Consider the following 16,524-nt stretch of genomic DNA (forward strand, 5'->3'; position numbering starts at 1 on the left):
AAAATGACTGTTTAAGGAAAAAATAAATTGTCCTTTTTTCAAATTCAGCTAATGCTGTCAGTAGAAAATCTTAGGGCTCAGAGCATTTCATAAGCTAACTGTAATTTAGCTTCCTTACCTTTCAAGGTGTTGAAGATCTGTTTGAAGGTATGTTACATAAGGTGGTAGCCCAGGGCAGGTTACCATCCTGTTGATTGTGGTCTCTCCACGCTCCCCGTGTGGTACAAGAAACTGGGCAAGTTGCTCATTGCTGACCAGGATGTGCCGTTTCCTTGGTTTGAACGTTAACCTGTTCGGTTAAAACAGGGCTTGGTTAGCCCACACCGCACTGCGATAGTGTTTTGTAGCCAGATAGATTGGGAACCTGAGAGATGCGTGTATTTTTACATAAATAAGTCAGGTGTATAAATGTGTGCTGCATGCGGTAGGTGCTTTAGCGATCTTGTATGACCTTGCTGAATGATTAAATTTTCTAATGAATTAAGGTTCCGTGACCAGCTTGTGTGGTTGCTGTTTCTTCAGTTTCCAGTTCCTGACTTGGCAGCTCTGTCTGTGTGCATGCACACCTCTAGGAGCAAGAGCAAAATAGAATCTAGTGGGTTTTTACGGGCTGTCTGTGTAATTTTGCCAGTCTGAGAGGAGGTGGTTGAGTGTGGTTAAGCTCAACTTTCTCATGGCTCTGAACACACAGGGTTGAGTAGAACGCTGCTTTTCTAAAGTTGTGGTGATGAGACATGGGAGTGATTTTACAGGATTTTTGGGTTTGTGGTGTGGTTTTTTTTTTTTCACTCTTCCTTTTTTCATTATTCTTAGTTCTTGTAAGGTGGCTGAACTCTAAAAAAAATTCCTTAATTTCCTTGTACCTGAGCATAGGAGAATTTGAGGAATATGCTGTTTTGTTGTCTGACATTCTGTAATTTTAAATAAACCTGTATGAATGGTCATTGAACGGTTGTGAGACTCAAAAAAAAAAAACCAAACCCCCCCAAAAAAAAACCAAAACACCCCAACACCAACAAACACCTCTCCAAACCAGAAAGCACATCTTCTCTCCCCAGCCCAGTCCTTTTGGAAATACGAGTTTGTCAAGTGAAAATCCCACTTGGATGAACCATTATGTTGGCAATATTAAAAAAAAAAAATTTTTTTGAAGAGGAATTTTTAAATGTTTAGGAACAGGTTTTTTCAACAATCCTTACATGTATATAAAATATGTACTATTACAAGTATGTGGCAAACCAAATCATATATGGTGTATAACAGTTTTTCTTCTCATTTAGGTGACAAACAGCATGTTTGGTGCTTCAAGGAAGAAGTTTGTAGAGGGGGTTGATGGTGACTACCATGATGAAAACATGTACTACAGCCAATCATCGATGTTCCCACATCGGTCAGAAAAAGATGTAAGTTGAATAAGCTTATGCTTGCCCCTTTCAACAGCAGAACAATTTCAAGTACGTGAAACGTACGTGAGGAAGGGCTTAATTTAGTTTTAAGCTGTGAATGATGGTGTTTTCAGTGGCAAGTGCTGTAATTTTAGTGAGCTTATACATGTAAACTTCAGCCATATGGGGTTTTTTTCATCTTTAAGAATTGTAACTTCAGTTGGGTTATTGATTTTTATCTTCTGTTTACGTGTTGTGTCTGCAGTGTTTTTGTTGGGGTCTTGCATTTTACATCTTCAACTCTTAATTTCTGAAAATGCCTTGTGCAGCTTGTTCATCTGCTCAGGTAATTTACTTCCTGTTTCTCATGACACAAAGTTAAAAGAAGAACCATTCTTAAACTTTTTTTTCCCTTGATGATAATGCATTATGGGGATGTTAGAACTGCATTGGCATTACTGAAGCTCTGCTTATGATTGAAATAAATTGGCCAGTAAAGTATTTCATTTTTATATGGAGTGGCATGTAGAGATATATGGAAGACTGAAAGCATGACTTGAGGTTCCTGTCACCTGAAGGTCAGTAATACCGTCTCATGACAAGTTTGCATTTAATATGTGTAAGCAACATAAATGCTAGATTTTTTTTTAATTTAAAAAAAATCCTTTCAGAAAGGTCTTTGCTTCAAGTCTGCTTCCATGACTGTCCAGAAATATAGTTGCTTAATAGCACATGTGAACATAGTCTTGATAGACCTTGACCTATGTAAATACAAATGTTTCCTATAGACTTTTAGTTAGTTGAATTTTAATCCAGATTTTCAAAGATAGAAGGAAATAGTTTTAGAGTAGAATGTTTTTTAAAACAAAACAAAATGCTTATATGTAGTTTTCCAATTCAGTTTCATAACTTATTTTGAGAAATTTCAGGTGAGCCAGCAAAGGATTAAAATGTATTACAGTGTAAAGAAAAACAGATAGAATGCTCTTTTCTATGTCCGTTAGGTATGTGCATGTACCACAGGTACACACAGGCACAATGGAATGTCTGTAATGTTTAATACTTTCCTTTCTGTGAACACAGGGAAGTGCAGCTTGCACTCTCAAAAACCGTAGACCCTATTTCTCCAAAGTGATTCTTAGATACTAGATTTAAATGCACTTTTAGATTTGATGCACTGAGAAATCATTACAGTGTAGTAAGAAAGGTAAAATGAGATGAACGCTATACTGCACAAGTAGTGTACACAGTGAAAGCTGATGCTTGACACGTTGTTGGCCCAGTGAATGAGTGTTTTAGTTGCCTACTCTTTCTGTAGACAATGTTGCAGAAATGGATCTTAGAATGGGACCTCAAGAGAAGGAAGGTGGGTGTTCCAGACATCAGGAATGAAAAAGGAGAAATCTTGAAAGCTTGTGGGAGAAGTGGCCAAAACGGGGCATAGAAGCTGCTGTATTTGGCAGAAGAGTGATGTCATTCCACCAGGAATTGGGAGAGTGATTTTTGTAAAAGCTTTTTGAAGTTTTATTTTCAAATTCTTATTAAGGAATTTTACCACCAGCACCACCACAGCTTCACAGTTGACCATTACAAGTTTGTTTATGAACCCTTAAACCATTATATGCTATTGTAATATTTTTTTAAGTTGATCAAAATAAATACATGGTGGTGATACTGACATTATCTGTGCACCTTTGATCACTCATGTATAGCTGAATGTATATTCTGTATTACATGTTCCTTTTGCTGTTTCATTTGGGTCACAGTAGATGAGAGGTTGCAAACCTGCTGCTATTCTTTTGGTTTCCAACCAGTCTTGTGGCTTTGAAAACTTTTTCTAATTGAAAATAACCATGTTTTCACATAGTCTTTCAACTGGAATTCTACTAAAGATGTTGTTCTGTATATGACATCACAATAAATATTTTGACTGTGTTGTTATTTGGATAACATTTAATATTGACAGGCAAAAATAAATTTGCTCAGAATTTTCTCTGAGTAAGCTCATAAAGACTAATGTTCAAAACCTGGATTCAGTTTTATGAACACCTGCGGGGAAAATATTTCTGCATTCTAGGTCTTGAAACACTTTGAATCTTTCTGTCTTCACTTTTATGTTGAAATGGAGTAGGTAAACGTATGGGGAAAATGAAGGTAGAGGAAACTTGAGGGTAAGGAGTAAATCACTTCTATATTCAAAAAAAATCCAACCAGTAATAAAAGGCTAAAACATAGCATATACAATCTCTTTGTAAGCTTACTGAAAAATGCCAGTCTTTATGCCCTTTTTTTATAGTAAAATACTCTGAACAAGGTGCAATTTTACTCTAATTTAAATTATTGCTCCTCTTTATTTCCAGTTTTCTTCTTAGCTTTACTGAGAGCAGGTAAAATTCATGTATTGCAGGTTTTAGCTACAAACCTGTAGAAAATTAGTTAAATGTTTTGGGTTTTTGGTGTGGGTTTGGTTGTTGGTTTTTTTTTTTTCCCCCTCAGTGTATTGTATATACACATGAATCCTGAATCCTTCATTTAGGATTCATTTATCCTCGAGTTCTTCAACCTGCAGCCAAGTGGTTCTGAGGGAAGCCCTCTGTGAATGGCGTCTTTAAATATCGCTCTTTGGGAAGGGCTAAAGCTTGTTAAGTATTTCCCCTCATACTGGGCATGACTAGGGGCTTTTCTATCTCTCACTTTGTGAAAGTCTTACTGATTCTAACCCTAAAAGTTGCTGCTTTCCATGGAACTGTTACTGCAGATGTGTACCCCAAGCAGAGGAGCATAAAGAATGGTGAAAGCTTCCTAAAATGTAGGGCAAGGACTATTACTGCAGAGTTCTTATTTTGTGTGAACTTCAAAACCTATTTTTCACTTTACTATGGTGTTTCTGTCCTTGTGAAGAGGTGTTTTCTTCAGGTAGGGTACAGTGATGGCTTGCACACAGTTTGACTAGGTTGGGAGCTTTTCAGCTTTCTACATTGTTTTAACACCTAAAGTGGAGGTTTTTGTGGGGTTTTTTGTAGTGTGGTTTTGTGGTTTTTTTTTTTTTTTAAATATATTAGGAAATAGTTCTTCACTCATTAAGTGAAAAGAGAGTTTAGAACCTATCTGAAAAAGATGTGTAAAAAAATATTTTATGGCTCTTAACAAACAATTTTCAGGGCACTTACTGATGTGGCATTCTTGTGACCTGTTGCTCTGGCTAATTTGAATTTTAGAAGGATTTCCTTTATACAAAGGTGAAGTGAGCTAACGCTGCTCAAGTCCTGTCTTCCATTTTGGAAACTTTTTACAAGTGGGAAGAAATAGCGGCAAATAGTTCAGGACATGTTATTTTTATTTCAGAGCCTCAGTGTAGCTGAAATCTAAAAGCATTCTTTTAACTTGGTTTTTCACTGGGGAATACAGTTCTAGACAGTCAGGATTGATATGGTAATTGAAGTGGAAAAGTCACATGTTACTCGTGTGCATAAGTGCTTCCAAAATCATATGGCTGCTGTTAGGGTGTATTGTTTTAAGCACAAAATTGTGGTTCCTCAGGCAAGATTAGATCTTCTCAAGCCATCTAATGCTTCCTTTTTACTAAATGAGTGGCTTTGCCTTGAGTCATCACAAACCTTGCTGTGCTAAGTAGGGAAGTAGAACAGAATATATCTGTGAAAGCTCTGCCTATGAATTCTGCCACACTTAAGGTCAGTGTGTGATAACAGGTCAGTAAAACTCTGGTAAGGAAATTAAATGTTTTATACAATCTTTTTTTTTTTCATGACCTTGCAGAAAATAGTTTAAGAAAATAGTTTAATATTTGTTTTGAAACAAATGTGGTCCTGTCACTAAAATTGATAACAAGATGTGCAGTGTGCCCACAGAATAACTACAGAGCTAATTTGTGGCCAGTTTCACCAACTTTATTTGAGCTGTCTACGCACGCACTCGGCAAAATCACTGTGAGAACAGGGTACATGTATTTTTATTTGGGTAGAGTGACAGTGGTAGAAATTGGTTAACTCAAAGGCTTCATGTACCTTTGAATTTACTGGCTTGAAATGGAAAAAAAAAGGCAGTGAGCTTTGAGTAAAGATGGGACCCGTCCAGTCTGAATTTCCGTGATTTCCCATGCATAAGAATGTAAGAAGTGCTCCGCAAGGTTTGACCAGTGTGGCCCACTGGGGATGCTTACCTGAGAATATCTCTATAACCTCTTCTGCAGTTCTGAACTGCAGTTGTAGATCTGATAGTAGGCAGACATGTCTTCTGATGAACTTCTGCCCAAATTATGAGGAAAGTTAGGAGAATTTTTTTTCAATGGTGTGTTTTTCCATTTCTTGGCTTTGTTGTTTATTTTCTCTCCCTGTTTGCTGGACAGATGACAAAATGCTCACAGTAATATACTAATAATTGTTTTGCACTTCTGATGAGTTATTTTGCTGAGCTTATTCTCCTCTCTGAAAAATCTGGACTTTCTCCATTGAGACCTGATATTTTGCAGCTCAATTATTTCATAATGTGGCTTCTTGTGAAGTTAAATATATTTTAACAATTGGGGCAAGTAAGATGTATCCTGCAGATTAGATTTTGCTCTTTGAAGCTATTAATCTAGCTCCCTGGCACTACCTTTCCTGAAGTAGGAGGTGTTCAAAATTAGATACAGAATACAGTGAAATGGGTTACTAATTCTGAGACCCTGCTTACCAGAGGTTTCTTCCATCCTGATGTAGTAGAACCATCTCTGAATCAAATTCAGGTGTTCCTTTACCATAAGACAGTTGCATGAAAGCAAATGCCAGTGGTTTTGTCTTTTTAATGGACATGGCGGTGGTGTGATGCAACAAAGGGGCAGTAGGAAACTGTTATCGAAGCCTTTTACTGCAAACTTCCATTGAAGTAATTTATAGGGTGTTTGCCTACCTCTTACTGTGGTGTTTTGAAATATATGGCCTTATAAAGACATGGTACTTTTACAGGATACAAAACCCTGAAACAAGACTTGAGCTTACCATGGGAATGGAGATCCATTTAGAATCTTGCTAAGTTTGGGAAACTAAATGTGGAAGGCTTTAATCAGTCTTTGGAGACAGTTTTGGCTTTAGGGTTGCTGAACGCCACATTGGTTTAGCTGCATTATTGCCTTTCTAAGGCTGTTTGTTAGGATTCTGAGGAAACCTGTGGTATCTTTTTTCCCAAGGCTTCTTGCCTGGGATTTGCCTTAGTGATTGTGTGAGAGTCAGTTAGCTTAGTCATAATTTAACTTCAGATGCTGCACATGGAGTTGTTGTATTTAAGAATTTCTGTGGGACACTCTTGTAGCAGGAGCAGTTGCCGGCATTCACGCTAATGCCAGCTGGTTGAATAGAGCTACTTTACATTAATGTGACTTGTCATAGCCGGAATAGTTTTGATCCATTTATGGAGGAAATAAAGCTTATTTTGGCAAGAAAATGTGTTAACGTCTTTAATTATAAATGGAAAATTAATATTTTCACATGCAATACTTCGCATGTCAACATAGATTTGACTGAATAGTGGGTTGGTTTGCCCTGCTTGCTTTGTGACATGGCTTAAGCTTTTTCCTTTGAAGTGTGAGTTGCAAAGCGACAGAGTTGCTTTTTCTAATCACTCTGTGAAAGGTACATTCTTGGTATCTTTTAGTAAGTACGTAATATGTTGTTTTAAAAAAAAAAAATTAAGTGAATGAAAATGCAGTGCCATTAGTGAAGACAGTTGGAAGGACTTGCAGGGGATGAAGTTAGATACAAACTGAGGGAGAGTGAGTTTTTGGGGGTTTAATCCAGTATACCTTTTTAGAGGCACTCATTCTGCCTATAGCTTGCGTTTTTCATAATAAAGTTATACAGTATGAAGAAAGAATAGAAAGTTCAGAATGCCAAATGCAGCCTTTCACTGTGTCAGTTATAAGTTTGTACGTGGATGGGTTTATCAAATAAAACAGTACATGATAAACTAATCTAACTTAGAGAGGGACATGGGTTTTCATATTCTGTCACATAGTTTGCAAGAAGTATATATCTGAATTAATTATTTCACATCTCTTACTTTACAATTTGAAATTATGTCACAAGGAAATTAATTTCACTGACTGTACTATATAATTTTCACTATGATTGAGTTTATATTTAGGTTTTTTTCATAGAATAAATGACTGTGGTAGGTGTTGTTTTTGTACTTCATCTAAAACTATATTTTACTGCATCTCCACTTAAATTAACAATATATAATAGTTTCTGTATGTCAGCCTTAGCATTTGAAGTGGTTCCTTGAAGCAGATTAATTCCATGCATAAAATCATCTGCCATTTCTAGAAGGGAGAGGTTATGGTTTCTTAGACGATAGTTCAGTGAACATACTGTATTGTAATAGTGGTGGTTTACATTCTCTGTGTGTGGGTGTCTTTTTTGGTGGTTTTTTGTTTGTTTGGGTTTGGTGTTTGGGTGGTTTTTTTTGTTTGTCTTATGCAACTGGTTATTTAACTGAAATAAAATACTTTTTGTTGTCCTAGTTCTTTATTGCTTTTATGGCATTTTCCTAGCAGCTTTCAACAAGTTTTCAGTAGTCTTTTGGCCCATCAGTGCACTGTACTGTCAAAGTGAATGCCCCTGCATAGGGAGAAATTTGTTTTTAGAGTTTTACTTCAATAGCCATGCTAATGTCATTCAAAGGCAGTAACTTGCCTTTAAGATCTTGAGATACTGTTGCCAGTAACAGTGGGTCCTGCCTCCTTGTGCTTCCCAGGTGCCATGGAGGCAGAAGACCACAGCTGTAAAGGATGAAACCTGAATGATTGAATAAAATTTTTTATTTTTCAGTATTGTATTTAGGTTTATATTTCACAAATAATTTCTAGCAGTAACAATTCTCATTACAAATAATACCTTGTAATTTGAAGGCTTTCAAAATTTCTTCATTGATCTCTGAGGTTTGGAAATATTTTCTTGTGAAGTGGGAATTTTGTGAGCAAAAGGTGATTTGTAATCTCGACGAAGACTAATAATGATACTAAATATTAAACTGCAGAGTATAGAAAAACCTATATTTTTGATATCTTCTTTTTGTCTTGATTTATTATTTTTTACATCAGTATAACACTTGCTTCTTATGAGGCCGTGGGTCAGCTGCTTTGTTATTAAATAGTGCGGCACAGATGGCAGACACCAGAAATAATGTACTGCAAATGCAAACTGATGCTGATGTTTGCACCTGCAAAAGAACTGTCATTTATCAGGCCAGATATTACTCACAGGCTTACTTGCTTATCCTAACACGTTTTGCTTGTCATTGACCTTCTAGCATTGGACTGATGTATTTTAACTTCAGCTTGCTTTGTGTTTAAGAAAGTAGCATTAGGTGATAACTGCATCACGTAGCAGCCTTCGCAGAGCCATGCCCAGGTGTGCTACCGCAGCCATCGTGGTGACAGGCAGCTCTCCCTGCCCTAAGTTAGGGGTTTGCTTGGCAGAGGCAGGATGCTGCAGTACCCGGGGAAGGCCGGAACCCTGTCAGCCAGCTCTGCTGCTGGGCTTCTTCCCGCCACCTCCCTCTGCTTGCAGGGTGGCTGCAGCCTGTGTTCACCAGTCTCCCCAGAGGGTTGTAAAATGTAGCAGTCTTTTCACTGTTCTGGCCAATTTAAGCAATTGCTGGTGCTGTTTTTTTGCGATTGTTGACACTCTTAAAATGAACTTAGTGAAGTAAACCCATTGAGAGTTAACAAAAGCAGTTAGACTAAAATCTCGTTCGTCGTTAGGGGTAGAAAACTGCCTGATAGCATGTTATGGCTCACTGATTTCTGGTGTGAAACCAGTCCTTTGGGCCATCTGCTTGGATCATCAGGTTGAGTTTGGAGGTAGAATCTTCCATGATCAGAAGTGCACTGTGACTGATTGAGACATGAGTAAAATGATATTCACATCCTAATTGACTATTATCAACTCAGTTCTTCAGGCTGCCAGTGCTGCATGTTGGTCCTTCCATACGCTAGCAGAATGAAGTGCACCCTTTGAGTTACACAAGATATTGTTTGCTTAGTTGTCTCCTTGCCTTTTGTGAGAGGTGCAAGTCTTAGGCCTTCTCCATCTGCTGTCAACCAGTACAGGGAAAGGCAACTGAAATGATCTGTCTTGTTCAATCATAAAGTTAGGATGGAAACAAAATTCCCATGCTGTCTCACAACTGGCTTTGTAGCTGTTAAACACTGACAAATTGATTTAAACCTAAAAGCCAGAGTTAGAAGAGTGGGGGGTGTACATGTGCAGCAAAAGCTATTGGTGTCAGAAGCTTGCTTAACAATTTGTTGGACTCTGATCAAAATTTGTTGGTTGCTTCTTTGTAAAAAGCTGGTGTTGTGTACATACTGCATCAGTGAACAGCATATCCCAGCAGTCTCAGTAATTTGGTACCTTTTGGTTTTCAAAGGTTATTATGGGTATAATTCTGAGCATTTTTTTTTCCCTAAAATACTGACATAATTGGGTAAATCTTAAAAGATCGTACCAACTGAAAGAGTCTTTAGTGATCTTAATAAAAACTAAAGCAGTCTAACCCTTAAGGTGGTTATGACCTTTCACTGCTGTACATTAAAAGAAATTCAGGAGTGACTTCCAGCCACCATTGCAAGTACCCTCTTGGAGAATGGTGTGGCCAGTACTCTAGTAAAATGATTCTAGAATGCCAGAAGGAATGTTTAAATACCACTTATAGCATTCATCTTGAATCTGTTATCTTTGGTAGATCAAGTTCAAGTAGACTGTAACAGCAACTCAGAGGTTGTGAATGCAAATAAAGGTCCTGGTAGCATAGGTTAAGGTTTTGGCTAATTTAATTGTTTGGTATTGACCTGAATTATATGGAAACAATAGAAAAAGAAGACAAAATTTAAACAGCTCAGTACTTGTCTATGACAGAATAAAGTGTTTAATACTGGGGAGAGCTTTTAGCATATTACAAAATAAACAGCAGAATAAGAGAGCGCCATATGACATATTTCTTTTCCATGAGATTTGAGAAATGCTGCATTTAATCAGCCTGGAACAGATTCACAGAATTTCTTATGTATTTCTTCTTGAGGCTTGTTATCATTGATGTTTTAAGTATTCTGCGACTTTAAAACCAGTTTTTAGATTATTGGATTTAATACTTGGCCTTTATTATGGCCTTCTATAAGGGTTGCTCTGCAGTCATTTTGCAATTAACTTTTCATGTAAAGGCAAATGGCGCAACACATGTGACCTACTTTGCAATGTTTCAAAGGAAAATCCAATTTCTAATAAGCAGTGTTCATTAGATATTGTTTGCCACTCCTTTTATTTTAACTGGGTTTAAAAGAAATCAAGTAGTGCTCAGTATTGAAGAGGTGGGATTCTCTTTCCCCTCTTTCAAGTAATTTCGTATCTCTTAGCTATGTAATTTTTTAGATTATTTAAAAAATTATTTCTTTTTCTTTGTACCCAAATTAATTATATAAATAATTGTATGACTTCGGTGGTTGTGGGGCGTGGGTTTTTTTGTGTGGTGCTTGTGTTTTGGTTTGGTTTTTTTTGCTTACCTGTCCAAAACCTGCTCGCTCTTTTCAATGCCTGGTTGATTATTTTTGTTTTGTTTTGGTTTTTTATTTGGTTGGGGTTTGGTTTTGTGGTAGTTTTTTTGGGGAGGAGGGGATGGGGACATGGGGGAGTTTTTTGTTTGTGTGCCCCTGTCATGTCTCTGAAGATGTCTCAGCTTTTTCTCCTATTTTCTGCCCCCCACCCCCCGAATTAGTTTGCCACACCTTGCAACTTGTTCTAGGATTTTACAACTTGTTAAACTTGAATGTTTTTCTTTATCTCAGTGTTTTAGTTTGTGTTTCCTTTATTAAAACTACTGTATTACCTTGTTTTATCAATGTTTAACAAACATCAGTCTGGTAGTTTGACTGGGAAGTGTGCTTTTGAAATCTGTCTCCCAGCTGTCCCCCACTTGAGCACGATTTGGTTTGTGATGCAGAGTAAGCTTGGTGTGAATTGCAATTCCTTCTGGATCGAAATAGGCTGGAAAAGATGTTCCAGGAGTGCACTGGCTAGTGAGCAACCACTCCGTGGCATCAGGTTTTAGTCACAGTTAGAAAGGCCTAACAGTATGTGCCTTAGGTCCTCCAGACCAGCTTTTTTGTGCCAACTTTTACTTGCTGATACGGATGTGGCTTGTGAACTTTGCTGTCTGAGTGCTGAGCTGAAGCCACTGTTTATTTAAAGTTATTTAAAATGTTATTTTGTTCACAGCCAGTTCTTCACTAAGAAAGGAGAACTTGGTCCAGTTTTGCAACATTTAAGCTGTATGTTTTTTTCTGCAGGAAGTTTCTGTCTTAGTATTTCAAACTTCTTGTGTATGGAAGTGTGGATGTTTATTACTGTAGTTGCTTACTATCCAATATGTGCACTTTGTTCAAAATATGTGTCAGTATATAGTATTTTGGGGAGATATTTCAGATAGATTTTCTGATGGTCTACAGCACTTGCCTGCTATAATTTTTCATGCCTTCTGTATGTATTAAAAAAATCATAAATACTTTGATTTACAGACATAAATGCTGGTTTTGAGATTCAGTGTCTAGCCTACATGTCTTCTTTCTCATTTCTACCACCTAGATTTGGCCTCAGTATAGACAACTAGCAGATTCAGTTTATAAGGTTTGTTCTAGTTTTACATTTGTCTAGATTAAGTCAACGAAGCAACTTGCAATTTATCACAGTAAAGGTTACTTTGATTTGAATTCTTTACTCTCAAGTTGAAAAAGTTTGAAATCCCCTTATGTGTAAGAATCCAGACATGACTTTCCTTGAAACCATCCTAAAATCTAATCCAAGTCCAGAACACTGCATTAAGCAAGCAGACAGTTGTGCATGGGTAGGTAAGTACAAGTAGCACATTCTGTTGTGAGCTGAATGGATCAGGTCAACTAATACCTCCTCTTGCCTTAAGGGACAACCAGCTTTACCTAATGTTGATGAGCTACTCTGTTCTTTAAAAAAAATCCGGGGATGGATGTTCAGTGCTTAACTGCCCTTATGACTGCAAAGGTTTGGGGTTTTTTTCCCCCCAGATGTTTAGCCTAAATCTCCTGTTTCTCAAACTTATTTCTGCAGGAGCATGCGGAGTAGTTTATTCTCTTTCTCTTGCAGCAATGACTGCAAGTCTGGTTTCACATCCTTACCTTACTTGCCTTCTTTTTGGAATATGCAACCCCGAATCTCAGTCTTTCTTCACAGATTATGATGGGGTTTTTTTGGATCTCACTTTTCTTGACAGTCTCTTCAGTTTGTCACATTTCTCATGTGATGTCTGGAAGTTGACAATGCAGGTATATTTGGTAATAGTGATGTCTCTAAAGTGGGTATAATAGAGCAGGAAAGATTACTTCTGACATCTTACCTATTCACGTGGTGTGTACCAGCGTGAAGCTAGCTCTTAGGGCAGTACATAATGATTTTAACACTGGAATTTTATCTGAAGTTCATATCTCTTTCTATGTGCCTGCTGCTTCCTAGCCCTGTTATTACACTGAACAGAGACTGATCTGCTTGTAGGATGCATGCTTTGCAGGGGAAAATAATCTTGTGTGCGATTTAAATAACAGAGTATTCCTTCTTCTGTGAAGATGAGTCTCTTGGCTACAGGAGTAGGAAAACTGAAAGCTCTTAGATCATCTTCCCCTATGCTATTTGTTGCTAGTAAACAGTATTTTTACATATGCGAAGTCATAAGTTTTCATTAACATGCAATATACTGTTACAGTTGTTACTGTGCAGGTATCTTATGGAGTTTCTAAAACTTTTGATGACTTAAAGGAGTTTTCAGTTGCTGTTTCGGCTTTCATGGCAAAAAAACTAGTGGTGTAAATTTTCAGAGCAAGATATCACAATATCTTTGTGTTTTTAATAACCTTTTCTTCTTACATTTTAGATGCTGGCATCACCATCAACATCAGGTCAGCTGTCTCAGTTTGGGGCAAGTTTATACGGGCAACAAAGTAAGAATTCTTTTTATTCATTATATGTTTTATGCTAAATATGTTATGGTTTCATGCTCTTTGAATAGAGAACATGCATGTGGCTTTGTTTTCTGGTGATTGTAAAAAAGACAGTATGTGTCCTTATTTGCGTGCTTTACTTTTTTTAAGTATTTTTTTGCTTTGCGTAGTGTGCATTTTTGCAGTGTTTAGTATGTGAAGTGTCATATTGACACTGTAGCTGTTAACTGTCCAAATGTAGTGATCCTACAAAGAATGTCTGATTTAACTGACTGTGAAGGAAAAACTAAGGAAAGTGAGCTGGGCCAAAATGAGCCTCTTTCAGAAAAATAGGAAAGGAATAGAAGTAAATTATACCTTAAATTATAACTGATATTTCATGCTCTGCAGGAGCAAATTAAATCTTGTGTACATGCTTGACAACTTACATTTGGCAAAGAATTATGCCAGTAAGACTATTGCCTTCTGCACCACTTACCCCCCCTCGGCCCCATACCTTGAAGGTGTTTTCCATATCTGCCAGTCTTGTGCATACCGTCACAGACCCAGAGAGCCGCAGTCAGTGTGTGTAACATTAGCCACCTGACTTAAGGGCCAGAGTTGGGAACTGAACCTCCATGTAGCTGAGAGGTGCCTTCAGAAGGTGACTCTGATATCGGAGTTAGATACAGTTACAGAAGTAAAATGGGTTTGTGTACATCTCTCTTATCGCTGTACGCTTTTGAATGTTTGCAGCTTTCTTGCCAAGCGCATCTGACTAAGAAAAAGTACTTTACAGAGAGAGCGCAGACTTTTTTATCTGGACAAACCAAAAGCTCTGTCTGCTAGATGCATGACCTTCACAGCTTCTCTCAGCTTTCTTCAAGTAGTTTAAAAAATAGTGATATTTTTACTATCTCTGGCTGTTGATTAGTGATTATGTAATTTAAACTGGCTTTTGATTATGATACTGTGATACAAGCGGTTTGTGGCTTGTTTGAGAGTCATGTTTGGCTCTTGACTTTTTGGGTCACTATTGAATCTGTCAGACTTAGTGTATAAAGATACCGAAGTAGTTTATTCATGATGTTTGTCACAGTTGTTTGCTATTTATTTTTAAGGTTAACCTTTTTCATTGACTTTGTTCATTCAGTTGGTTGTGGTGCCTAGGACACAATCACTCTAACAGGGAGACATGCATGGCTAAAACTAGAAAGTAAATTGAGAAAAAGGGGCAAGAAACTTTTTGTGTTGAAGTCAATGCTTAAGATAAAAACTCTTTTAGGATAAACAAAGCTGATAATGCCTCTGTGCTTTTAGATTGGTAGCTGTCAGTCATTAAGGAAGATGTCATGTTACAGAGTTAATGTAACATAAATGTAACTATTAGTCAGGAAATTGACCACTTCATTGATCAGCTTCCAATATAGGCCATGCAGAAAGTGGAAGAAGGAAGCCCAAGAAAAAAAGTTATTTTTTTTGTCCTTAGGGTGAATATTTCAACTGCCCCTACTTGCCAGCCACAGGATACAGTTCTACTTCACATTATCAGCTCTACTCATTAAAAATTAGTTTAAAGAAAGCCAACAACAATAGATAACCATCAGTGTAAAACTGTTTTGGCTGAAACAAATGCTTGCACTAAATTAACCTGAATATTATAATCATGTTTTTCAGTGTACTGTATCTACTTTGGAAGTGTATGTATTTTTTCTTTATCATTTTATTTTTAAAATTCCAAGTAATTGTTAATCAGTATGAAATATTATTTATAATACATATTTATGCTCATTGAAATTATTCTGATGCAGCAAATTGCCAAAATATTTACAGTGAACACCTTGATATGATCGATATTTAATGAGATCTTAGGAGGCTTGTTATAGCAAGTCATACTACCTCTTAATCTGAATATATAGACATAAATTTGAGTGTTATCAAAACTTTGAGTGTTACTGCAGACTTCTTGGATTGCAAATTGCAGGGTAAGACACAGACAGACAGCAGATCTTAAAGTGTGAGAGCTAAATGACTGGGAAGTTTCATCAGACCTTGTACATGATAATAACCTGAGCGTATTCTGTGTCTCTTCTTTGCCTTCTTAGTTTTTAATCACATTATACACTGGCATATTCAGCTCTTCTGCAGGGGTGATCTACCATGGGAGAGTGCTGACTCATCATAATTTTCCTTTTGTTTGGTCTGCAAGATAAGGGTTTGAGTTCTGTGAGTCTGGCTCAGCAGCCGTATGCCAAAGCAATAGGGGCCATTACTTATAGCTGTCACATTTTATATGCTGTTTATTTCTATCGATATGGTACACTAAATGGTTTTCTTGTCTGTGAACATCATTCTGAAACTTCTTCAGCAAAAGCGATGTGGGAATGATCAGAAACTTCGTAAAGTTTTTGGACATTTTGAGATGGGCAGCAACTGGCTATCTTTTGCTGCTCTGAGTTAAAAGTGTTTTCTTTTTTTACCTTGCTAAAGTGCTGACTTTATTCTGTCACACCCAATTACTTGTGTAGAAAATACTTTTGATCATAGTCTTAAAAAATCTTCTGTATGGTTTTTAGACGCTAATAGAGGGCAGTTAAAATTCTGTTTGCTTTCTTTTCTCAAAAGTCTGAACTTGATTTGTGGACACTGAAGTTCTGTTATCGAAAAGGTGCAAATTAAACTTTACAGACAACTGGTCTAAGAAGTTGCTTTTATTGTCCTATAAAGCAATGTTATTGTTAACAAAATATTAATAATTGTCGTCTTTATTAAGTATTTGCTTAATTTTTAACAAGACAGATCCGTGTTCTAAACACTGGCTTGAATATATACCAGTTTATTAAAAAGTAATTAACATACTTCTTGAGTGCAGTTATTCATTTTCTCCAAATGCTGCCTTTTTGGAGGTAATATGTAGATTTCCGTGTTCTCAACAAAAACTCAGAACTGAAACCTTTCTCTATAGTATGCATCTCAAAGCAAACAAAACTTTGATTCAATACAGAAATCCCTTATGGAGCCTTTCTGAAGTTTAAGAGAAATGGGGTAAAATTTGAGATAATTTGGCTTCTACTGTGCAAACAAGGACTTAGTATTCACACTGCACTTTCCTTCAGTCTTTACACCTTTTTGTAGGTTGTCAGC

General features: G+C 37.0%; 1 protein-coding gene across 1 annotated transcript in view; it reads left to right on the plus strand.

Moving 5' to 3' along the window:
• Positions 1 to 1,286: 1,286 nt before the first annotated feature.
• CNOT2 (CCR4-NOT transcription complex, subunit 2) overlaps positions 1,287 to 16,524 on the plus strand; it is a 38,306-nt gene continuing 23,068 nt past the window's right edge. The window contains exons 1-2 of the mRNA XM_010159430.1: positions 1,287 to 1,403; positions 13,335 to 13,401. Of these exons, the coding sequence (XP_010157732.1) occupies positions 1,293 to 1,403; positions 13,335 to 13,401 (178 nt within the window). The 5' untranslated portion in view covers positions 1,287 to 1,292. The remainder of the gene's footprint in view (positions 1,404 to 13,334; positions 13,402 to 16,524) is intronic.

Source organism: Eurypyga helias, unplaced genomic scaffold (genome assembly GCF_000690775.1).
Source record: "Eurypyga helias isolate BGI_N326 unplaced genomic scaffold, ASM69077v1 scaffold29679, whole genome shotgun sequence".
Taxonomy (NCBI): Eukaryota; Metazoa; Chordata; class Aves; order Eurypygiformes; family Eurypygidae; genus Eurypyga; species Eurypyga helias.